Raw genomic sequence first — 26,276 nt, forward strand, 5'->3', positions numbered from 1 at the left:
CGAGTGGAAGGCAAAATGGCGGCGGCGGCGGCGGCCTGGTGCTAAGGGGAGAGCCAGGTCCCCGCGACCCCTGCGACGGGCCGCGCTGGCCCGCGGCAGTCCCCCGGCGTCTCTGCCCGCCCTGCCCCACCGGGGATACTTGGAGTCCCCGGGACGGGCTCCGGCCGCCTCGGCGCCCGCCCGCGGGCCCGTGGCCGCTGTCCAGGAGCCCCGCTCTCCCCTGCAGGTAGGTCCGAGGCTGGCGTAGCGGGTGGGGCGCACTCTCTCCTCACGAGCCGGAGTTGGCGGGGCGGTGGCCGCCGGGGCCCACGCCCATCCCCGCTGGCGGGGGTCCAGGGGCTGCTACGGACGGGCGGGCCGGGCCGGCCCGGTGCGGGCCCGATTTGGCTGGTTGCACGGACCTGAGCGGAGCCCTGCCCTGGGGAAGCGAGGGTTGGCCGCGTCCGGGGCTGGAGGAAGAGCCCCGGGCTTTGCGGCCTTGGAGGTTCAGGTTGGGCTAGGAAGAGCCGGTGTCGCCGGAGGCCCTGCGCGGACTCCCTCGCATCTCCACCCTTATCCCCAACACGCACGGGTCAGCGGTGCTCAGGAAGGAGGGAAAAGCGAAAGGTGGTTCTGAAGGAAATTCGCAGTTAACAGAGCCGCAGTTCTTTCATCCCAGAGGGACCCGATGCTGGATATACCTTGAAGAAATTCTGGGAATCTCTACTTACAGTCCACTGTACATAGGGTACTGTTCATAGCTGGAAGGGGTGGGAGAGATGGAGGGATCTCTGTGGAGTAGGCGTGTGTATGTAAATACAGAAAAGGAAGGAAAGGAAATTAGGAGACATTGTTTATTATAACTTCAAAAAGAATTTGTATCACAAAGAATGACTCTAGGTGACTTGATTTAACCCCATTCTCTCCAACTGTAAGTTCTTTAAGGGAAGAAAATTTAATGTCTGTTGACCCATGTGTTAATATTACTCAAAATATATCGTCATGTAGAAGTTATTCATAAATCTAGTGAGAAATAAGTATAATCTCGCACAAATAATATTGTTTCGCTCCGGTTAGGGAAATGAATTTGAATCGTGAAGCTTGTCCGGCCTTTATGGATTATATATTGAGGATTAAGAATTTTTTATCAAATTTCCTCCATGTGGAAGAAACGGTAGGACATTATAATTGGAATGAATGTTCTCTGCTAAGGTGTCTACGTTTGTGATTTAACTCAGGTTATTTCTTTAATAAGTTGACAGACAGGTAAAATGAGCTAGTTGATTCCCTAAGGCAGTGGAGGAATTTGACTGATTTAACAGTAAAAGAAGTAGCATTGTGTTCCTCTGATCGGCTGCTCCTGCAAGAAACTAGATCATGGTACACGCCAGGGAAGGCGCATTTTTTTCTATGCCTGAATATTTATTAAATATGACTTGCCACTCTTCAAAAGCAAATAATAAAATACTTCTGCTACATATTTTTGCTATCATGTGTGGATATCCTTCTATAGGTTGAGTTTTTGTTTTTAATGCTTCTCCTTGTTACTCTACGTAAATGTAGTCTTGGAACAGTTTCAGCTCTGGTTATTTAGTTTTTGTTCTAGTTGTTATATTTAGATTAGTGTGGGATTTTTGTAGACCGCAAAAGTTATTTAATCATTGATCAACATTTTTATCAAGTAGAAATGGCAGTCATTTTTCAGCATGAAGATAAAATACAGTGATTGTTTTCACTTTTGATAAGTTAATTCTTAGAAACTGAATTGGAGAAGATGTCATCAGTATGCAGAGATTCTTGAATATTGCTGTATGAACAACTAAGACTATGGTGCTAAGACAGTACATATTACTGTTGCTATTCTCATGACTGATTTAGTCAAAGCTTTGAGACAGGCCATCTTTCTTATAAACCTAATTCAACCTAAGGTAACACTTTGAAATCTTCTATTGTAATGGGATCTGTTTTTCTTCTAAGCTGGACAAGATATCAGTGATATTTGTTTGGACTCACATTTGCACATTTGATGAAGGTCTGAACTTTCTAAGAAATGGAGGTTTTGTCTTTTCAGTCTAACCAGTTTAAGTATCTCTTCAAAGAATGTGAGTAGCTATAATCCCTTAGGAAAACTCAAGATGTAGGTATGATAAAAAGAGCCCTGGGCTGGTTCAGGATGTGTCGAGTCCATTCCTAGCGTGATGTTGAGATGGCTAAATGATCTTAGGCAGGCCACATGACCTCTCTGGATCCATTTTCTCATCTGAAATTATATATATATATATATATAGGTAGATATACATATATATAGATAGATATACATATCTATCTATCTATATCTATATATATCCCCAAGACACCTATGCTCTGTCAATCTGTGATCTAGTAGGAAAAATAAGTTTTATTTGACTGTGCAAAGTGCATTTGGAGTTCAGAGGAGGATAACAACTACCAGTTCAATGGAAACTTCAGGAAGGAAGCATTTGAATGGGACCTTAAAGTTGGGTATAATTTCTACAAGAAGAAATACGGCAGGGGCTCTTCCAAGAGTAGTGAACAAGAAGAGTAAGAACATGAAAGCAGAGAAGCACAAAGTACATTAGCTGAGAGCAAGTAATTTGGCTTGGTTAGAATCTGGGTAAGCTAGTGGAAAGAGTAAGAAGATAATAACTAACATTTATTGAGTCAGGCACTTATTCTAAACATTTGACATGTATTAAACTTATTTAATGCTTAAAATAATGCTATTTAAAAAGGACTGTTATTGCCCACATTTGAAGATGAAGGAACTGAGGCACAGCTTGCCGAGATCACAAAGCTATTGTAGTTACTGGTAGAACTGGCATTTGTACCCTGCTCTTTGACCCAGATCTCTGACTTTAACTACTAAGTTAAAGGAATCATTGAGGGTTCTGGAGTAGGGAGGTAACATGATCAGAACTGTGTATTAGGAAGACTCATCTGGCACCAGTGTAGCATGGGTTAAAGAGGTAAGCTGTTTAGGGTTAAAGAGTTCTTCTAAAAATTCTCTTTGCTTATTAGTTTTCACATATCAGTTTCACATTTGTTAATGCCAGTGTCAACCATACCTTGTTGGAGGGATTGTAAATTAGTATACCTTTCTCGAAGACAACCTGACAATAAGTATCAGAATTTTAAATATGCATTCTCTTCGACCCAGCAATTCCACTTCTCGGAATTTATCTTAAGGGAAATGCTCAATAATGGGTGCACAAGAATTTTTTTTTTAATAGATTGTTTAAATGGTTACAACTCTGTAAATATACTAAAAACCATTGAATTATACACTTTATTATTTAGTTAGTTATTTATTTTTGGCTATACCACCGTGCAGTATGCGGGATCTTAGTTCCCTGACCAGGGATTGAACCCGTGCCGCCTGTAGTGGAAGTCCCAGCACAAGAATTTTTATTGCCACAGTTTTTATTAACTAATTTTTATATGTACAAGGAATATGTGTATACATGTAAGCTATGAAGCATAGTAAAATGAACATCCATGAACTTACCACCTATCCTCAGAACTAGAATATTACCAATACAATTGAAGTTATCAGTGTTTAGAACATTATTTATAATAGCAAAAATTGGAAATAACCTAAAGGACCATCAGTAGGGGATAGATAAGTTATGATACATCTACATGATGTAATTCAATGTACAGTTATTTTAAAAAGATGAGGTTGAATTGTCATATTTCCTCAGTTCCAAGACACCATTAAGTCTAAAACAAGCAATCTATTTAGTAACAATTTTTCAGGGGAAAGAAAATAAACACGGTTTTTAACTAACCTTCAATAGAATACATTTATCCATTCAATTGTACACCATTCAATTTTTTTGAGTCTCGGTTATTCACATTCAGAATCTAGAATTCTTCTGATTTACTTTGGGCTTTGGTTAGTTAACACATAGCATCATGGTGACGTGCTGCTTTTCATAACCCCAGCTAATTATCTTGAACCTCTTTATTGTCTTTTTGATTGAGTATATAATTTTGAGGCATATCGAAGAATACTGGAGTTTTGTCTTCCTTTCCTTTTGCTTAAACTCTTAGTTTTGGTTTTTTTTACTGAGTTGAGTTAGTTATTGTTAGAAATTAAACAGCTTCTTCTGAAGGTAACTCAAAAGGTTTGACAGGTATTTGAGTGCTTGTACGTCATAGAAGATTGTTACCTTTGAAAATTCTGTGATCTCACCTAAATTTGGCAATTGTTTATGCCTTTAATTGCATTGTCTTTTTTTTTGGCTGCGTTGGGTCTTTGTTGCTGAGCGCATGCTTTCTCTAGTTGTGGCAAGCGGGAGTTACTCTTTGTTGTGGTGTGCAGGCTTCTCATTGCGGTGGCTTCTCTTGTGGAGCATGGGCTCTAGGCACGCGGCCTCAGGAGTTGTGGCTTGCGGGCTTAGTCGCTCCGCAGCATGTGGGATCCTCCTGGACCAGGGATCGAACCTGCGTCCCCTGCACTGGGAGGCGGATTCCTAACCACTGTGCCACCAGGGAAGTCCTGCATTGTCTATTATATGACAGTTTCTGAGTACATAATGCTACATCATAGTGGAATCTTTTTGAAGACACTTTGAGCATTAATCAAGGGTCTAGATTCAACCACGTGGTGCTGCCAGTGAAAATAATACAATTGAAGTGACAAGGAAATTTGGCCTTTTATTTATGGTCAAGTTAGCTATGTGTGTTGTCTGCTATTTCAGAACTCCACTTTGGAGCTGGCAAATTCCTTTTAATACTGATTTTAAGATATACTCAGTTTCAGAAATGTTAAAATGTGGAAAAGCATGTATCTGAGAATCAAGAAAACACTATACTTTCTGTCCTAGGAAGACATTCATAGTATTATGTTATTCTTTTGCTAGCATGTTGGGCCCTAAGCAGCAGTAGCTAGATTCACAGGTCCTGTGGTCCATATGTCCAGTACTCTCTTCATCAGGTCCGGATATAGCTCCTCTTGGCCCAGAGACCTGTGAAGTTATCTTCGCTGTCTGTCTCCCTCTCACTCACCACATTACACAATAGTAAAACAGGGACAGGAGGGCATAATAAGCACTACTGTTAGAAAAGGAGAAGAATGGGAAATAGCAATTGCTGATAAAATAATTTTTAAACCACCATAGGCAGATGTTGTGAAAGCAACCAGCGCTGGAGGAAGGGGAGATTCCTTGACTGGACCTTGATTCAATTATCTGGGAGGAACTCCTCATCCATTGTTTTTTGTTAACTGTTGGCCTTTGCTCTCCAAGAACCTCCTGGGAGTCCTTTTTCCTTTATCATCCTTGGTCACCTATGAAGTGTCAGCTTTGGGGGAATAGTCCCTCTTTGGAAGGTGCAAATCTTTCTTGACTAAGTTACTGCTCATAGAAGTTGAGAGCCCAAGGGTTTTAAATTTTGAATAGTTGAAGGGTTTTTTAGTTTGAGCTTGAGTGGTTTTTCAAAAAAAAATTTTTTTGACAGACAGTTTCCTCAATTTAGAAAGCTTCTGATGTGTATAATTCCAGTCAGTTGCATGTGTCAGTAACCATAACCAAAGTTCACGTGTTAGTAACCTCATCCAAAGATTTGAAAACTCCCATTTTGCTTCTCAGTTGGTTATTTGAGGGAAGGCCATACCCTTAATGTTGGTTTTTGTTGTTGTTTTAAACCACTGAGGTACTTTAATCAGCCAAGAGGTTTCAGTGGGCACCTGTGCTCAGAATCTTTTAATCCTATCTCTTCATGTTGGGGTCTAAAAGCAAGCTGCTTTTCCAGTTCTGCAAGACTTTAAATTTCTGAACCCTTTCTGTCCCTTTCTATTTTTGTTTGCAAATAAGCTGCTTTTTTTCATGACCTTGTCATTTATTTATATTGCTTTGCCAAATAGCCAATAGCAGCCAGCATATACTTCTAAGATTCTCTTTTCTAAACTCTTGTCATAGAACTACAAGTTCAGTGGGCTCTTTGTTACCTTGTAAGTTATAACAGGCAAACCACTTTATCAAATATTTTGCCACTGTGAAACATGGTTCTCCATTTTTCCAGCTTCCAGTATCAGTTGCCTTGAAGCCCTCAACCTGACCTCTTGGCCAATACCATATTAGGTTTATGTTATAGCGGCACCTCACTTCTAGGTACCAATTTCTGTATTAGGGTAATGAGAGACTACGTATACAAATAGACAATGGCTAGATCATATATGAAAGTAGAACTCTGACCCACAGTCTTAGTAGCAATAGTCCCAAACAGTCACGTCTTGGTCAGTAGATGCCAGCTTCTCTCAGGACCAACCAGAGAAAACCAAATATGCTTCCCAAAACAATCACATAGGATGTCCCACTTCTAGTTAGCTGGCCTCCAGCTTCCTCATGGCAGCAGCCTACAATTAGAGCATACCTGAAGTCTTTTTCTGCTTCCCTGCCTGCCTTTGAGTCTCTGCTAAACACGAATGACGGTGGCCAACTCCCTTCCAATAGCAAGCTCTGAATAAATAGACTCTGCTTGTTTTGATGGTCTTTATTGCCACGATAATATTAGGCTGTTTTGTGGTAACAAATCCCAAAATATCAATGACTTAACACAACAGAGATTTCTTATCTTGCTCACACACAGCCCAATGGGGGTGGTTAGTAAGCCATCCATTGGCTTAGGGACCCACAGTCCCCTATAATGTGAAGTTACCATCTCAAAATGTGACCTGGATTGTCATTGAAGCAGGAAAGTGACAGATGGAGAAGCGCAGTGGCTTTTAACTGCCTTGTCCCAGAATGGACACACATTACAGATACCTACTAGCGGGGCTTTGGCAACTAGCTGGGAAATAGAGGGCAGTATGTTAGTGTAGTCTCTGCCACAGGTATTAGTCAAAAGCAATTGGATAGACATGCCACATTTCCTCCATTTCACCATTTCTGAAATCAGGTGATGCAGATCATATTACAATTGAAATGAACATTTAAGCATAATGTTTCTGTTATTTCCCTTGAAAAGCTAATGTTGAAACAATATTGTTACATAGAAGTAATGGTTTCTTTAAAGAAATCCTGTGTGTTTTAGTGTACTTTGTATTTGAATAAGAAAAATTTGTAAAGTGGGGAGGGGAAGCTGGGACAAAGTAAGAGAGTAGCATTGACATATATACACTACCAAATGTAAAATAGGTAGCTAGTGGGAAGCAGCTGCATAGCACAGGGAGATCAGCTTGGTGCTTTGTATCCCCCTGGAGGGGTGGGATAGGGAGGGTGGGAGGGAGGCTCAAGAGGGAGGGGATATGGAGATATATGTATACATACAGCTGATTCACTTTGTTATACAGCAGAAACTAACACAACATTGTAAAGCAATTATATTCCAATAAAGATGTAAAAATAAATAAATAAATAATTTGTAGCAGAACCATTCCAAGATACAGAGCGCTATAGTCACTTCCTTTTCTTTATTTTTTCACTTTTGGTTTTGGAAAACTCAAGCATACACAGAAGTAAAGGGAATAGTACAGTGAACTCTCATGTACCCATCACCCGGCTACAACAATCATCAGTTTATCACTTTTGCCTCATCCAAATCTCCAGCCACTTCATCACAAACCAAATTATTTTGAAATACCAGGCATCATATATTATTCACAAGTATTTCTACGTGTATATGAAAGAGCTAAGTGTAAACTAATCATTTATTTAAACCTAAAACACATTATTACACGTATCCCAGAACTCAGTCATTTCTGTGCCCATTGTGCACTCACTTGGATGTTAGGAATGTTAGTCAAAGTACAGAGTTATAGAATATAGGACTAGAGTGAATCTCGCTGGTCCAGCATTCTCTAAAGTATATTACATAGAGCATGAATCTCATAAAATGCTCTGGGGGAAAAAGTTCTTTGGTCAGATAAGTTTGGTCAACATGACATTCTCTTCTTGTAAAGTCACATGATAATGTAAAAGAATGACATCATATTTTGTGTGTTATGATCCCATTTTGATTAAGAGTAATGTATGTTAGAATATGCAGTATTAATAGTGATTGTATTAGTTTTTTGTGCCTTATGTAACAAATTACTACAAAATTGAAGGCTTAAAACAACATAAATGTATTCTCATACAGTTCTGGAGGCTAGAATTCTAAAATCAGTATCACTGGCCCAAAATCGTTGTTGGCGAGGCCACTCACTCTCCCTTAGGAGGTTCTAGGAGAAAGGCAGTTCCTTGCCATTTCCATCTTTCTTTTGGCTGCCAGCATTCCTTAGCTTCTGGCTGCACCCTCTAGTCTCTGCCTCCATGGTCACATTGCCTCCTCCTATTCTGTGTATGAAATCTCCCCCGCCTCTCATGCATGTACTGCTCAACTGGATACTTGTTGATAATCTCCCCATTTCAAATTCCTTAATGACATCTGCAAAGTCCCTTTTTCCAAATAAGATAACATTTTCAGATTCCAGGGATTTGGAAGTGGTAATCTTTTGGGATGTCATTATTCATCCTACTACAGTGATTTTCTCTCTGTTGAAGGAGGGACTTATGAGGGACTTCTACTTTACATAATTACATAATATTTGAATTTTTCAGTAAGGTCCATCTTTTTATAATTAGAAAAAAAACAAGATTATATTTTCTTAAGAGTAAGAAGAAGGAATAAGTCACCTACATTTATTAGTTTAACAGATATTTTTGCACTGCCTGCTGTTTACCAGTTTCTGTTTTAGGGGGATGGAAAACAAATGTAGTATCTTGACAGAGAGAAGCAAAACTATGCTTACTTTGGTTTTTCTTCTCTATCAAGGAGAATGATCTTGGAAGTGGTAAAATAATATAATAATAAAATGATGGCTAGGGGGCTTCCCTGGTGGCGCAGCGGTTAAGAATCTGCCTGCCAATGCAGGGGACACAGGTTCGAGCCCTGGTCCGGGAAGATCCCACGTGCCGCGGAGCAACTAAGCCCGTGCACCACAACTACTGAGCCTGCACTCTAGAGCCCGAGCCACAACTACTGAAGCCCTCGTGCCACAACTACTGAAGCCCGTGCGCCTAGAGCCCATGCTCCGCAACAAGAGAAGCCACCACAATGAGAAGCACGTGCACTGCAACAAAGAGTAGCCCCTGCTCACTGCAACTAGAGAGAGCCCGCACGCAGCAACGAAGACCCAGAGCAGCCAAAAATAAATAAATAAACAAATAAATTTTTTAAAAATTTAAAAATTAAAAGAAAAATAAATAAAATGATGGCTAGGGACTTCCCTGGTGGTCCAGTGGCTAAGACTCTGCACTTCCACTGCAGGGGGCGCAGGTTCGATCGGGGGACTAAGATCCCTTATGCCACACTGCCCGGCCCCCCAAAAAAAAATGATGGCTAACTTGGAGTTGAAACCCAAAATAAGTGAGATATTAAAGGATTGCCTAGATGCTATAAATTAAATGCAAACCAGATACTGAGAGAACTGACATGTGACATTGCACAACCACTGTTGTTAATCCTTGATGATGGAGAAATGATAGGTTCTAGAACTGGAAGCGGAAAATATCTTCCCTTTTAGAAAGGGTAGAGAGTTGATTCTGCAACTTTAGACTGGTGAGCTAAGTGTTAAACCTAGAAAAGTTCATTAGTAAGCTATTAATATTCTGGGAAGGCTTAGGGGAAAAAATGCTTATCATTAGAGACCAGCTTTCTTCATAAAAGCACAAGATGTATCAGTCCGAATTTCATTTATGAAATAATTATCAGTAGATTGGGTCATGTTGTAGACAGACATAACAGTGACAAAGTTCATTATTTTTGTTTTTACAAAATGGAGAAATGTGGGCTGCTTGTCCAGTAGAATTTGATTGATTCATAACTAATTTAGCAATTGTACCACAAAAGTACTGATTATTGAGGTGAAGTCATCAGGAAACTGTGCCTCTAGTGGTCTGCTTCAGGACTTCATCCTGTCTCAGGCGTTCTGCAAATATTCATGTATGTGTATATATGTAATTAATATCCATAAATATAATTTTTAAAAATAAAAAAGGTTTATTTTTAACAGCTGTATAATACAATTTATATACCATAAAGTTTGCTCATTTAAAGTGCGTAATTCAGTGGGTTTTTTTGGTTTTTTTTTGTATGTTTACAGAGCTGTACAACCATCATGATAATCTTTTTTTGAAACTGACCTGGCTCTTATCCTGGGCTGCATTGCCTTTGGGGCGGATGCAGCCCTCCTGTTCTTTTTCTTTTTTTTTTAATTTTTATTGGAGTATAGTTGCTTTACAACGTTTGTGTTAGTTTCTGTACAGCCAAGTGAATCAGTCATACGTATACACATATCCACTCTTTTTTAGATTTCCTTTACATTTAGGTCACCACAGAGCATTGAGTAGAGTTCCCTTTGCTATATATTAGGTTCTCCATCACAGTAATCTAATTTTAGAATAGAAATTGGCTTTTATTTTATACAAAGTGTTTTGAAATTTGCCTTTTTTGCTTAAGAATATTAAAGAATATTATGGGTATCTGTTCATGAACTGCATCAGTCTTTTTAACATCTGCTTCATCACGTTATATAGATGTACTATAAATACACAATTACTGATGAGCATCTAGATTGATGACGTCTATATTTGCTCTTATAGATGGTATTGCCAGGAGCATTCTACATTTTTAAACATTTGTGTGTATATTCCTTTAGTTGTATTGGGTTGTTCCTCTTAATCCTTGTTCAAGCCATAAGGTAAACCTTCTTACTCTAACCATTTTATGCCTCAGGAGGCAATTTTTGAGAGAATTAAATGCCCAAGTTCACATTGCTAATAATTAACAGAACAAATACTTGAATATTTTTTGTTTGTTTTTTCATTACAAGTGCTGTGCTTTTCTAGCACCAGTAGGATTTTTACAAACTAGAGTGTGTCCAGAAGAGCATGACAAGAATGACAAGAATTGGAGAACAGTTAAAGGAACTGGGATGTTTAGGAGACCTGTTTATTTCATTTGTTTAACATGTATACTTATCGAGCACTCAGTATGTGCCAGGCTCTGATATAGGTGGTAGACAGTGTTTATGAGACAAATAAGGTCCTGTACTTTTATGGAGCTTTTATTTCAGTGAGGGGAGGTTGACAACAAGTAAACAAGTAAGATAATTTTAGATAGTGGTAAGTATTAACAAGAAAATAAAACAGAATAATTAGGTAACCAGGGAAAGGGTTTTTGAGGAGGTAACACAGGTTTATTGTCTCTCCTTTGTAGCTGAGAAAACTGAGGTTCAGAGAGTGGGTGAAACAGTTTGTAACTGGAACCATGGGGATAGGAAACATTGCTAATTATCACCTATTTCTAGTCTCATTAAGTGTAATCACCAGTCACATTACATGATGATTGGTAAGAATGCAGACAAAGTTGTTTAGCACCAGCCTGTAACAGGCTCTGAATATGCACTGAGTGAGATTTCATGGTGTTCCACATAGAACATTTCTAACAGTTGTTGCAGATCACAAATGGAATGGCTTTCTTGAGTTAGTGATTTCCCTGTCAGTGGGGATATTTAAGTAGATTTTAGGTGACTGTTGCTCCAGTGCATTGTAGAAGCCATTCATGCATTAAGTAACGAATTAGACAAGTCCTTAGAGGTGCTTTCCTCACCCTGTTGTTAATAAGCTTACTGTCTCTAGAGTCCCGGTCCACAGTTTGGGAAATAAATCCAAGCATCTGTTTTTGAAGCATAAAGGTATCTTCTGGACTAGTGATTTTAAAACCTTTTTAAAGCGGCAGTTCCCTTTCTTTTAAAGCAATCGTATACTTGAAGTCTGGTAGTAAAACCTAAAATTGTAGCCACTAGATGAAGATAATAATGGGAGGTTACCCATTGTATTGTTCACTAGAAATCCCTTACATTTGTATATACGGTTGACCCTTGAACATCGCGGGTTTGAACTGTGCGGGTCCATTTATACGTGGATTTTTGAATAGTAAATACTACTGTACCACAGGATCCACAGACCTGGAACTGAGGGTACAGAGGACCGATTATAAGTTACACCCAGATTTTCCACTGTGTGGTGGGTCGGTGCCCCAAACCCCCGTGTTGTTCAAGGGTCAGCTGTACTTTATATGCTTACTAAAGCACTCTTAAAATTATTTTTTATCGTCATAACCAGTACTTGAGGTAATTTTGTAGATTAGGAAATAGGCACAACTAGCATGTCCTGACTATACAGTAATCCTTAATGGAGCCAGAACTATAACCCTAAGTCTTTTAACTTATAAATCAGTGGAGTTTTTTCCCCCTAATACAGTAGTCTTCCCTTATCCGTGGTTTTGCCTTCCAAGGTTTCAGTTACCCATGGTTACTTGTGGTCTGAAAATATTAAATGGAAAATTCCAGAAATAATTCACAAGTTTTAAGTTGTGTATCGTTCTGAGTAGCATGGATGAAATCTTATGCCATCTGGCTCCATCCCACCGAGGAAGTAAGTCATCCCTTTGTCCAGTGTATCCCTCTCATTAGTCACTCAGCAGCCGCCTGGGTTATCAGATTGACTGTCATGATATTGCAGTGCTTGTGTTCAAGCAGCTCATGTTTTACTTAATAATGGCCCCGAGGCACAAGAGTAGTGATGCTGGCAATTCGGATATGCCAAAGAGAGGCCGTAAGGTGCTTCCTTAAAGTGAAAGGGTGAAAGTTCTTGATTTAATAAGAAAAAAAAATAGTGTGCCAAGGTTTTAAGATCTACGGTAAGAACGAATCTTCTATACATGAAATTGTGTAGAAGGAAAAAGAAATTTGTGCTAGTTTTGCTGTCACACCTCAAACTGTAAAAGTTACGGCCACAGTATATGATAAGTGCTTAATTAAGATGGAAAAAGCATTACATTTATACAGTAAGATATTTTGAGAGAGAAATTATGTTCACATAACTTTTATTACAGTATGTGGTTATAATTGTTCTTTTTTTCTTTTTCTTTTGGCCGCAAGGCTTGTGGGATCTTAGTTCCCTGACCAGGGATTGAACTCGGGGCCCTTGGCAGTGAGAGTATGGAGTTCTAACCACTGGACTGCCAGCGAATTCCCATAATTGTTCTATTTTATTATTAGTTAGTTGCTAATCTTTTACTGTGCCTAATTAATAAATTAAACTTTGTCATAAATATGTATGTAAAGGAAAAGACATAGTACAGTTGACCCTAGAACAATTTGGGGGTTGGAGTGCCAGCCCTCTGTGCAGTCGAAAACTGGCGGAGATAACTTTACAGTCAGCCTTCCGTTCTGCATCCTCGGGTTCAACCAACCTCCAGGTCGCGTTGTACCGTTTTTTCAACTATTTGTTGAAAAAAATCCACATATAAATAGACCCATGCAGTTCAAACCCATGTTGTTCAGGGGTCTACTGTATATATAGGGTTGGGTACTATCCGAGGTTTCAGGCATCCACTGGTGGTCTTAGAAGGTATACCCCGCGATTAAGGGGGTGTCTGACTACTATACATGGTACTGCTTTATCAGTCACTTTATAGCTTTGTTTATTTTTTCTTTTATTTAGATCGTAAAAATTTTAACATTCCTGGGGACTTCTACAAAGGATCTTTTTCAGTTTTGCTCAAGGGAAAGCTCTGAATCTATCAAGTAGCTCTTAAAGAAGTCTTTTGTGTGAGTTATATATATAGATGTTTTCATGAAGAGGAGTGAAAAGCCAGAAGGATATAGACAAATGAGGCCTAAGACCTTTCCTGCCAGTAACTACACTGGCAGCAGCCGACAAATGCTGCAGGAAATTCGGGAATCCCTTAGGAATTTATCCAAACCCTCCGATGCTGCTAAGGCCGAGCATAACCTGAGTAAAATGTCAGCTGAAGATCCGCGACAAGTCAGGAATCCACCCAAGTTCGGGATGCACCATAAAGCCTTGCTCGAAATCCGAAACTCTCTACAACCATTTGCAAATGAAACAAGTCGAAGTACTTCAGAAGTTAATCCACAAATGCTTCAAGACTTGCAAGCTGCTGGATTTGATGAGGTAAGAATTTTTAAAAACAAAAGAAAGGATTTTTCTTACCTTACGCTACATAGCACTTTTTAGGTGACCTCCCGCCCAGATGTTTCCTTTGAGAGAATTTAACCATGTATAGAAATTTGTATATTCTATCAGCAAAGAATGTTGTTTACAGTTTCATTAATTATTAAAACAAAATAGTTATTATTTCTTTAGCTTTCTCTGTGGTTCTGAGATTTAAAAAGTCAAGTCATGAAGTCAGAGTGGAAGTGCAGGTGAGGGAAGCCACAAGTGAGGGCAGGGCAAGGACATCTGTCTGTGTGCGGTAGTTTCCCTGGTGAGCCGAGTGGCTGTTGTAGAAATAAGGGCCCTAAGGGGATGAAGTTTAAGCTTATACTACAGAGAAGGAAGAGGGCCAGAGACATCATTCAGCACTTGCGCTCACAGACCTCTCAGACTCAAAGCTTAACTTCACAAAAACTAAAAATTTACTTGTTGATCAGTCTCCAAGAATTTCAAGTTTTTTTGGTGAAATTTCAGTTCATGTCAATTATGCTAAGTCTTTAATATTTACTTTTAGAACTCATTTTGAAGGTTTTCATAGTCTGTTTATTATTTAATCATATCCATTTTGCTTAGGTTACTAATAAAATTTATTTTCCATGATTACATAGTTTAGATGAATATTTTAGATAGCAGAAATCATTTTAGGTAAAAATTGGCCATGGAAATTGTAACTAAATGTGAATAATCAAGCATTGATTACATTTTCTTTCAAAATGATAGTAACTTTTTTCCTTACTATAAAAGTAATATCTATTCCCAGTTAAAAATTAAACCGTGTAAGGAAGAAACTAAAAATTAGCTCCACTACACAAAAATAACTACCCTTAAAATTCCTTCACCTTGTTAATATTTTAGTGACCATGGTTTCAGATATCTCTGTATTTAATTTTAAAAATGAGAACCGAAGTATGCATTATAGTAATGGATTTGAAAAGGGAAATTTATAACTAAACTAGGAAGAAAAAAAAGTATTCTTTCTGGCCCATTCTCTTCACTTGATTAATATTATTTCTTATTAATTTTATATTTAAGTGTTCTAAATGTATTGGATTTGCACCAGAAAATATATGGGGGTGGGGGAGGAGGAGAGATCCTGGGATGTTTTCCTGGTTAGTAGTTGGAGGATTAAGGAAATGGCTTGAATGGAGAGTCTCTTAGAGTACTTTCTTCCTAATCCTTTAGCCAAAAGGCAAAGAATAAAGAGAAGGCTGAATCATTGGTCTTATTCTTTCCTCTTACATACTGCTAGGGAAAGGGAGTTTAGAAAATCACATGGCTGTAAAGGCCCTTAAGTGGTAATGTGTATGTCAGATAAATCACATCAGTAAATATGTATTTATGGAGCTCTTACTGTGTGTGAACCCGTCAGTCAGGATAGGGAATCATACCAAAGATGGTCTATACCTTTAAGGAACTTAAAAATTTTTTCTAATGTAAACAGTTTTAAGAAGTGTAAGACATTGGTCAGTGCCCTGTTCTTTATCTGTTGGCAATAATAACAATAATTGCTTTGCATTACAAAGATATGTTAGCTTTACTGCAATCACACATTTCAAAATTGTTTACCTTATGACATTAATAGCCCCTTAAGCGAGGTTGCTTTACTAAAAGCATTTAGACATTTATCAATCCTCATTTATCCAAATAACGAAGGAATGGTATTATTTATACTCACGGTGATATAAAGAATATGGCAATTTACTTCTTCTACCTCCTGAATCACTCATTCTGGTAGCTTCCCATTATGTTGCAGAATTTGTTTAAGATCCTAACTTGGTACTTCAAAATTCTTATCTAGTTTTTGCTTTTTTTTTTTTTTTTTTTGCCACACCACGCAGCTTATGGGATTTTAGTTCCCTGACCAGGGATTGAACCCGGGTCCTCGGCAGTGGAAGCGCACAGTCCTAACCACTGGACCACCAGGGAATTCCTTTCACTTCATTATTTTTATCATTTCATAAACTCTAATCTATTCCTTTAAGTATGCCAAGTTCACGGCAGTTGCAATTTTTTGAGAATGTTTCTGGTACTCTATAGAATTAAAACCTTAAATATTTCAAGATTAATTTCCTCGTAGGACTAAACGTTAAAAATTAAGGATTGATGCGTTCTTGGGGCACATAAAGCTGTAATCCCTGGGGTGTATTTTTGTTTCTAAGCGTGAAGAACAAAAGCATGGTAACGTGTTCTGAGCACATAGGACTTCTATTCCAAAGTTACTGATTTAAGGGTGCTCTTTTTCACACTGGCGCCAAGACCCCCACTTAAGGAACCCTTGGTTGATATTGTTACCGGTGTAAAAGATATTTTAACATATAGCAATAAAATTAAAAAATAAAAGCCAGCATAATCACCACCAAAATCACAGGCTGAACTTCTAGTGCATTTAACGATATGGTTCCTACAGTGTTGAAAAGGAACGGTGGGTGTCAGTTTTCTTCCCAGCTGAGATAGCACTGCCGTGTGGTAGTAGCGTAAGTGCAGTACAGTTCACTTGCTTTAACCGCTTTTAAAGTTAAGCGCTCCCTGGTGAATTGTAATTTGGATGATTTGTATTATTTTAAATTTGCACATAAAGTGAGACTTACTAATCCTTTGTATCTCACTACAAATTTGCAAAGTCTGATTGGCATAAAATGTGACCACACTGTACCTTTTTATCAGTTAAGGATTGAGTTTGGTTGCTTTTAATGAAAATCCAAATAATCATGCTTTAAACAAAATAGTGACTCAGTTTATATAGCTAGCATCGGTTCAGTCTCTTAAAAATATCAAACTACAACTCTTAACGAATCTCTTGAATTTTCCTTCTTGATGGCAACATGCTCTAGCACAGGTGTCATATCTATTGTCTAGGAAACAGGGTACAGGAATCAGGGATAGCAACATTCTTCCAGAAATCCTTGGTTTTTGTCTCATTGGTCAGAATTTTCATGTGGCCGCTGTAGCTATAAGGAAAACTTCTTTCAAAAAAATACTAGTAACTTTTTCTAAAAAAAGGAGACTAGGTCTTGAGTAGGCAACAAGTCTCTGCCGCAGCCTTTTTTTGCTTGGCCTCAGTCATCACCAGTCATTTTGAGTAAGAGGATCATCTATCAATAGCCTGGTCACCCGTTAGTCTTATTAAGCCATTTCTCATTTAAAAATATTGTTTGAAATACTAAATCCTCTAGGGCAAGTAAGAAGCTGCCTCCCTCTTGAAAAATGTGTGTCAGTATACTTTTTGCATGTTAGTGTATAATTTATGTTTACATATAAAATGAAGGACACGGAACAGAGCAGGAGGACAACCCGTTTCTGAGCTCCAGGCTCCGTGCTTTTACACGTTTCCTTGATTAATCCTCACATCGACTCTGAGTGTATTACAGATGAAGAAACTGAGCTCTGAAATGTTAAATACGTTACCAGAGTTCACACAGTTCTAAAGTGGGGCACATAAATCTCCAATCACTGGAGTGTATTTTTGCTTCTAAGCATGACAGACAAAGCATAGTAATGCAGGGCTGCCGGAACTCAACCTCTTTGGTTCCATTCGATTCCAAACTCCGTGTTTTTTCTATCATACCATGTAGCCTCCTAAAGTCTTCATCAAATAATCATATAAAGTCTGAGTGTTTTTCCTCTACCATTTGTCCTATATTTGTGTCCTCATAAATAAAATTCTCTGAAAATGTAAACTCTAAGAAGGTAGGAACCAGAACTACATAGCTCTTTTACTAGTAAACACAATGATAAAGATGCTTAATAAAATACTTTAACAGTACGAAAGAGTGGTTTTCAGTATGTTGATTGATACCTTTTTAATAATCTGATAGTCTCTGTTTGTTTATATAAGAATGAAATTAAGAATGAGAAATTCAGAAGCATGTTGTTACGATTGTATCTGGGAAAAAACCCTAGAAGAAAACAGTAATACATTACATAAAGGTGAAAATATTAAAGAAACATTTGAAGGATTTGAGGGTTTGTTTTCTTTAGTAATTTGAGATTATATGGATTTTTATTGTTTTACTGTGCTGTACAGTATATCCTTGTAGCTTATTTATTTTATACATAGTAGTTTGTACCTCTTAATCCCCTACCCTTATCTTGCCCTTCCCCCCAAAGTAGTTTTACAAACAGGACATTAATATTTTGGCTTGGGGCCTTGTTCTTCAAAATTATGAATTTCTCCAATGGAAGTTATAGTGTTGTTTCCTTCTTACTAATTATAAGATTTAAATTTTATTTCTGTTTTTAAACTTCATACCAGGATATGGTTATACAAGCTCTTCAGAAAACTAATAACAGAAGTATCGAAGCTGCAATTGAATTCATTAGTAAAATGAGTTACCAAGATCCTCGACGGGAACAGATGGCTGCAGCAGCTGCCAGGCCTCTTAATGCCAACGTAAAGCCAGGTGATTAATCAAAGTTTTCCTAGTCTCTTGTTTTATAATACTTAAAAATATTTCAGTATATAAAATGTTTTGTCTTAGAAATTGTTAAAAGCATCACGGTAAGTGAAAGCCTCAAGCTAGAAAAATAACATTATAGTGTTACACCAAAATGAATTTGCAGATGGGGCCCTAAAGTTCCGTAGGTAATTCTGATAAACAGCAGTCTAGGTTGAGAACTGCTTGATTGCTTATAATGCAACTGAAATATTTTTCTTTTTAACCATAAATATAACTCAGACTATTCCTTTTTTATGTATATAATCTAATTGTAAAACATGTTCATCATAGAATATTTAGAAAGTAAATAAGCGAAAAGAAAACACCGCTATTAATATCCACAAGATTTTGGTATGTTTTGTTTCTCAGTCAAAAACTGGAGTGGGTTTATATGTGCGTATTTAGATTCTTATTGATTAAGCAAAAAATGGGGTCATACTAAAACCTACTTTATTCACTTAGTATACCATGTATAACTTTCCTTGTTATTAAATGGCCTACAGAATACTTAGCTACAGTAAGGTAGACTTATCACATATGTTATTTAACCAGTCTCATTTTTTGACATTTGCCTTGTTTCCTTTTTTTTTCTTTTTTTTTTTTTTGCCATTATGGACAGCACTGCAGTAAATTCCCTTGTACCTAAATCTTTGTACATTCCTGATGATTTGGTAAAAGTAAATTTTCAAAGACTTGCAAAACGTTTTTCTCATAGGCATACCTCATATTATTGTGCTTCACTTTATTGCACTTTGCAGATATTTCAGTTCTTACAAATTGAAGGTTTGTGGCAATCCTGCGTCAAGCAAGTCTGTCGGTGCCATTTTTCAAACAGCATTTGCTCACTTCATGTCTCTGTGTCATATTTTGATAATTATCAAAATATTTCAAACCCTCCACCAGTAAAGATTATGACTTGCTGAAGGCTCAGATGATGGTTAGCATTGTTTTAGCAATAAAGTATTTTTTAATAAGGTATGTACATTGTTTTTTAGATATAATGCTATTGCCCACTTATTAGACGATAGTATATATATGTGCATATATACATATATATATAAAACATAAACATAACTTTTATCTGCACTGAGAAACCAAAAAATTCACATGACTTACCTTATTGCAATATTCACCTTACTGCACTGGTCTGGAACCCAATCCACAACCATCTCCATCCGAGGTATGCCTGTATTGCTGACCAGAAAGGTGTTACCAACTTATTTTGTCCCAATCAGTTTAATATGAGAATGCCTATATTTGTAAATCCTAGGTATTATCCTTTTTGTATATTTAATGGTTGTGAAAATACGATAATTTTACATTCACATTTCTTTGATCACTGGTGAGCTTTTAAACATTTGTTTATTGATTATTTTTAAATTGACATTTTAATTCGTTCTTAATCTTGTATTTGTCTTTTTCAATTGATTTGTAAGAGGCCTAATTTTTTCATATTTTCATTCAGCAAATTTTTCTTGATCAACCACTATTTCAGGCCCTTTGCTTGGCATTGGATATAAAGTTCTTGCCCTTTTGTGGAGTTGAGATTCTAGTAAGGGAGCTCAGATACACAAATACATGTAGAATTACAACTATGTAAGTGTGAATGAAGAGGGGACAGTTATGTGGTACTATGTACTTATATAATAGAGGGATTTTTGACCTGATCAAGGAGATCAGAGAAAACCTTCCTGTGAAACTGATACTAGAGCTGATATCTGAAGAAAGACAAGGGTTAATGGGGATGGGTTTCATGAGGAAGCGTGTTCCTATGCATGGCTTGTTTGGCAGGTTTTGATGTCACATTCGAAGAAATGAAAGTGGCTAGAACGCTGAAAACAAGAGTATAAGATATGAATGGAGAAGTGCATAGGGGCCTGACTATGCAGGACTGTCTATTGATTTTATCCTAAGAGCAGCAGGAAGTTATGGAAACATTTCAAGCAGGGTAATGACTTGATTAACTTTGTGTTTCAGAAAGATAGCTGCAATGGATGAGAACGGATTAGAGAGAGCAAAGGAGGGTGTCTGGATAGACTTGATAAGAAATACAATTCACAGGAAATGAAGGTAATTTGGACTAGGGAGATGGTGGTGGAGAAAATTGAATGAAATAAGAAAGAGATAGGAGGAGTAAAATTGACAAGGACATGGCAGTAGATTGCATATGGTGGGTGATAATGGAGTGGGATGACTCTTAGGCTTTTGGTGTATAAAAATGGATGGTGATACCTCACATTATGAAAGGGAACGCTAAGGGAGGACAGGATTTGGTGGAGAAAGATCATAAGTCTGGTTTTAGACATAAGGTTTAGTTAGGTTCATTGGGTTATCCAAGTGAGGATGTCCCATTATTTTGCAGAACTTGTTCAGGATTCTAACTTGGTACTTCAAAATTCTTATCCAGTTTTCGCTTCTTTTTTTTTTTTTGCCACACCGCGCGGCTTGTGGGATCCTAGTTCCCTGACCAGGGATTGAACCCGGAACCAGGGTGATGGATGGTTCGTCCATGTGGATGTTGAAGTTATAGAATGTTGTCAGGGCTTAGGGTAGAATGCCAAAGTTATGGGTGAATGAGGGCGAGCAAGTAGGTGTTCATTGGGTGACCATTAGAGGAATGAATGTGGCCTCCCACAGATAGCATGAGCTTCCAAAGAACTGGCTTTTTAAAAACAGTTTGCAGAAATAACAATGATCTAGAAACACAAATGGAGAGCAAAGAAGTGGAGTTCCACCTTTTAGCCCAGTTTATTTTTAAAGAAAACCTTGATTACACAGGACTGAAAGGAAAGTAATGTCAGCAGACGATAACCAGCTTTAAGGACATGGGGGGAAAGCTTGGAGCAGAGGTTAGTGATCGAGAAGCATTTGCTAGTTATAGAACAGAGCATGTCTAGAGGGCAACAGTGGGAGGGTTTAGGAAGTGGAAGAACACAGAGAACTTTATGGGAGGTGCAGAGCAGTAGGCATGGCAGTATACTTGAGAGTTGCAGAGATTTCGTCTTAACTGGTAAAAGCTGGAAGAGTGACTTCGTGCATTTGGCCTCAGCTGACTATCCGAGGAAGGTGAGACTGAGCCTGTGGTCAGAGGACTTGTCTAGCTTGCCCAGAGTGATGACTTTCCCTGAAGTCATAGACCCAAGATGCTGCCCAGCCTAGATGCAATAGAATGTTAAACTGTACATTCTGAATATTTACCAAGTTTTTTTCATGTGTTATTAAATGTATTTTCTCCCAGGATGATGTTGAACTTTCAAATTTGTGGGTGCTTCTTGTTTTGTTTTGAATGGTGCTAAGTGTTTTATGTATTTAAATCTATCAGTCTATTACTGTATGTTCTCTACCTTTGTCATACTTGGGAAGACCTTCCCAGGAGGTATAAAGAGGTACCCCAATATTATCGAATGTTCACTGGTTTTCTCCTAGTACTTGTGTGGTTTCATCTTTAACATTTAAATGTTTAATCCTTCTGGAATGTATTATTTATATGTATCGTATCTTATACGAATGTATTTTATATATATTTTTTAAATGTATTATACTTTTCTTAGTGACCAGACTATTTTAAATACTTCATTTTTTTTGGTATCATATGTTTTCTTGCCTGTTTAATTTATTTGGAAATTCCATTAAATAGAGACTTTGTAAAATCTCTACCTTATTTAGTGTTCAGCTAGTTATCCCCTACTGCCTTTTCTTGTTTTAAAAGCCATACTGAAATGTATTTAAAATTAGTGTTGTATCTATCAAAATTACAAATGGACACATCCTTTGGCTCAATAATGCCATTTCTAATAATTTGTCTACTTAACATTATATATGAAATGGTATCTGTACAAAATTCTTCATTGCTTTTTGTGGGGGAGGGGTAAAACAAAAGACTGGAAACAACCTTATCAGCCATCACTAGGGAAACTGATTAAGTAAATTTGGGTACATCCATACAGTGAAAAACTGTAATAACATTTTTTAAAGGTAAAGAAACACTTTATGTACTACTACAGAATCTTCAATTTTTTTAATGAAAAGACCCAGGCACAATAGCATATATAGGAGGTATACTTTTTTTTTTAATTTAAGTGTAGTTGATTTACAGTGTTAGTTTCTGATGTACAACAAAGTGATACAGTTATGCATATACATATTCTTTTCCATTATGGTTTATTACAGGATACTGAATATGAGTTCCCTGTGCTCTACAGTAGGACCTTGTTTTTTATCCATTCTGTATATAATAGTTTGCGTCTGCTCATCCCAACCTCCCAATCCAAGCCTTCCCCGCCTCCCCCCGCCCACCCACCCTTGGCAACCACAGATCTGTCCTTTATGTCTGAGTCTGTTTCTGTTTTTTAGGTAAGTTAATTTGTGTCATATTTTAGGTTCCACATATAAGTGATATCATATGGTATTTATCTTTCTTTTTCTGACTTACTTCACTTAGTATGATAATCTGTGGTCGCATCCATGTAGCCACTAATGGCATTATTTCATTCTTCTTTATGGCTGAGTAATATTCTATTTGTGTGTGTGTGTGTGTGTGTGTGTATTATATATATATATATATATATATAAAAATATATATATATACCACATCTTCTTTATCCATTCATCTGTCAGTGGACATTTAGGTTGTTTCCATGTCTTGGCTATTGTAAATAGTGCTGCTGTGAACATAGGGATGCATGTATCTTTTCAAATTATAGTTTTGTCTAGATATATGCCCAGGAGTGGGGTTGCTGGATCATATGGCAACTCTATTTTTAGTTTTTTTGATGAACCTCCATACTGTTCTCCACAGTGGCTGCACCAATTTACATTCCCACCAACAGTGTAGGAGGGTTCCCTTTCCCTTTTCTAGTACTATTTACCTGTGTATTCCTAAAGTATCTTACTGATGACATTGGTTACCTTCAGTGACATTGGTTGCCTAAGGGACGGGGTGGGTGTCCTTTTGTACCGCTTGAATTTTGAGCTATGAGAATGTGTTACCTAGTCAAAAATAAATAAAACTTTAAAAGGTAAAATAAAAGCACATACTCAAATTTGATTTTTGTGATTCTTGAAAGAGAATTATCGTTTAGTAGTGTTAGAATTCCAAGCTAAATTTTTCGAAAGTAAGAGGTTAAAAAAACATGTTTTTTTTTGTTTGTTTTTGTTTTATTCCCATAGGGAGTGTGCAACAATCAGTTAACCGCAAACAAAGCTGGAAAGGTTCTAAAGAATCCTTAGTTCCTCAGAGACATGGCCCACCACTAGGAGAAAGTGTGGCCTATCGTTCTGAAAGTCCCAACTCACAGACAGATGTAGGAAGACCTTTGTCAGGATCTGGTATAACAGCATTTACTCAAGCTCACCCTAGCAACGGACAGAGAGTGAACCCCCCCCCACCTCCTCAAGTCAGGAGTGTCACTCCTCCACCACCTCCAAGAGGCCAGACTCCCCCGCCAAGAGGTACAACTCCACCTCCCCCATCATGGGAACCAAACTCTCAAACAAAGCGCTATTCTGGGAACATGGAATACGTAATCTCCCGCATCTCTCCTGTTCCACCTGGAGCCTGGCAGGAGGGCTATCCTCCACCACCTCTTAACACGTCCCCAATGAATCCTCCTAATCAGGGACAGAGAGGCATTAATTCTGTTCCTGTTGGCAGGCAACCAATCATCATGCAGAGTGCTAACAAATTTAACTTTCCACCAGGGAGACCTGGAATTCAGAATGGTAGTGGCCAGACTGATTTTATGATACACCAAAATGTTGTCCCTGCTGGCGCTGTGAATCGGCAGCCACCCCCTCCATATCCTCTGACCCCAGCTAACGGACAAAGCCCTTCTGCTTTACAAACAGGAGGACCTGCTGCTCCTTCATCATACACAAATGGGAATATTCCTCAATCTATGATGGTGCCAAACAGAAATAGTCATAACATGGAACTTTATAACATTAATGTACCTGGACTGCAAACAACTTGGCCTCAGTCATCTTCTGCTCCTGCCCAGTCATCCCCGAGCAGTGGACATGAAATCCCTACATGGCAACCTAACATACCAGTGAGGTCAAATTCTTTTAATAACCCATTAGGAAATAGAACAAGTCATTCTGCTAATTCTCAGCCTTCGGCTACAACAGTCACTGCTATTACACCAGCTCCCATTCAACAGCCTGTGAAAAGTATACGTGTATTGAAACCAGAGCTGCAGACTGCTTTAGCACCTACACACCCTTCTTGGATACCACAGCCAATTCAAACTGTTCAACCTGGTCCTTTTTCTGAGGGTACCACTTCAAATATGACCGTTATGCCGCCTGTTGCTGAAGCTCCAAACTATCAAGGTCCACCACCACCTTATCCCAAACATCTGCTACACCAAAACCCATCTGTTCCTCCATATGAATCAATCAATAAATCTAGCAAAGAGGAACAGCCGAGCTTGCCCAAGGAAGATGAGAGTGAGAAAAGTTATGAAAATGTTGATAATGGAGATAAAGAAAAGAAACAGATTACCACTTCACCTATCACCGTTAGGAAAAACAAGAAAGATGAAGAGCGAAGGGAATCTCGTATCCAAAGTTATTCTCCTCAGGCATTTAAATTCTTTATGGAGCAACATGTAGAAAATGTACTCAAATCTCATCAGCAGCGTCTACATCGTAAAAAACAATTAGAGAACGAAATGATGCGGGTAAAACCTCTTTTTAAAAACTTCTTATTTTTATTGGAGTATAGTTGATTTACAATGTTGTGTTAGTTTCAGGTGTACAGCAAAGTGAGTCAGTTATACATATACATATATCCACTCTTTTTTAGATTCTTTTCCCATATAGGCCATTACAGAATATTGAGTAGAGTTCTGTGCTATACAGTAGGTCCTTATTAGTTATCTGTTTAATATATAGTAGTGTGTATATGTCAATCCCAATCTCCTAATTTATCCCTCCCCCCTCCTTACCCCCCTGGTAACCATCAGTTTGTTTTCTACATCTGTGACTCTATTTCTGTTTTGTAAATAAGTCCATTTGTACCATTTTTTTTTTAGATTCCACATATAAGCAATATCATATGATATTTGTCTTTCTCTGTCTGACTTACTTCACTCAGTGTGACAATCTCTAGGTCTATCCATGTTGCTGCAAATGGCATTATTTCATTCTTTTTTACAGCTGAGTATAAAACCTTTTAAAATGTCCATTTTTATACTTGATTATGTATTTGCTTGTTGTTTATTTTAAAATACTGTGGTCCAGTATTTTTCTTTCTTTTTATCCTAAATATATTATCAATTATTTAAAAGTCAGTAAACATTAAGTATTTTTGATTATACCATTTTATTTTAGCATTTCATGATTTACTCAGAATTTTTTATAATAAAGTTGTAATAAATTAAGAAAAACACAGTTTACAGTGTGTAGTTTAGGTATGCATAATCCCTTTAATGGAAATTGGAGCAAGGGTTTTTTCCCTAGAGTTTACACATTATCTTACATTTTAAAATAAGCTAGAAATATCTGGGTCCCATCTCTTGATAAACTTATGAAACATTTTTATTTACAGTAGTTTTTGGGCTTGGGGGCTTATTCATCAGATTGGTCTTATTAGAAAGTGTCAGACACATCTCCTTTCAGATATTTCCCCTTCTAATTTTATTTTTATAATGTACTAGAAAAATATGTTGAAATTATTAAATCAAACTACTAAAAAGGAGATCAGAATAATTAAACACTTTAGATTAATGTCTGTTGTTGATTCCATGTAGGTCTCTTCACTAGATATTACGGTGGTACTCTCATTATTATTTTTATCCTATGTTTACAGTTCAAAGGTTTGGCTCCT

At 37.8% G+C, this 26,276-nt stretch overlaps 1 protein-coding gene across 1 annotated transcript in view; it reads left to right on the forward strand.

The window, feature by feature from the left end:
• Positions 1-87: 87 nt before the first annotated feature.
• LATS1 (large tumor suppressor kinase 1) overlaps positions 88-26,276 on the forward strand; it is a 47,489-nt gene continuing 21,300 nt past the window's right edge. The window contains exons 1-4 of the mRNA XM_082474498.1: positions 88-226; positions 13,494-13,967; positions 18,262-18,409; positions 23,615-25,128. Of these exons, the coding sequence (XP_082330624.1) occupies positions 13,626-13,967; positions 18,262-18,409; positions 23,615-25,128 (2,004 nt within the window). The 5' untranslated portion in view covers positions 88-226; positions 13,494-13,625. The remainder of the gene's footprint in view (positions 227-13,493; positions 13,968-18,261; positions 18,410-23,614; positions 25,129-26,276) is intronic.

Source organism: Balaenoptera physalus (assembly GCF_965194825.1).
Source record: "Balaenoptera physalus genome assembly, chromosome: 9".
In the NCBI taxonomy this organism is placed as follows: Eukaryota; Metazoa; Chordata; class Mammalia; order Artiodactyla; family Balaenopteridae; genus Balaenoptera; species Balaenoptera physalus.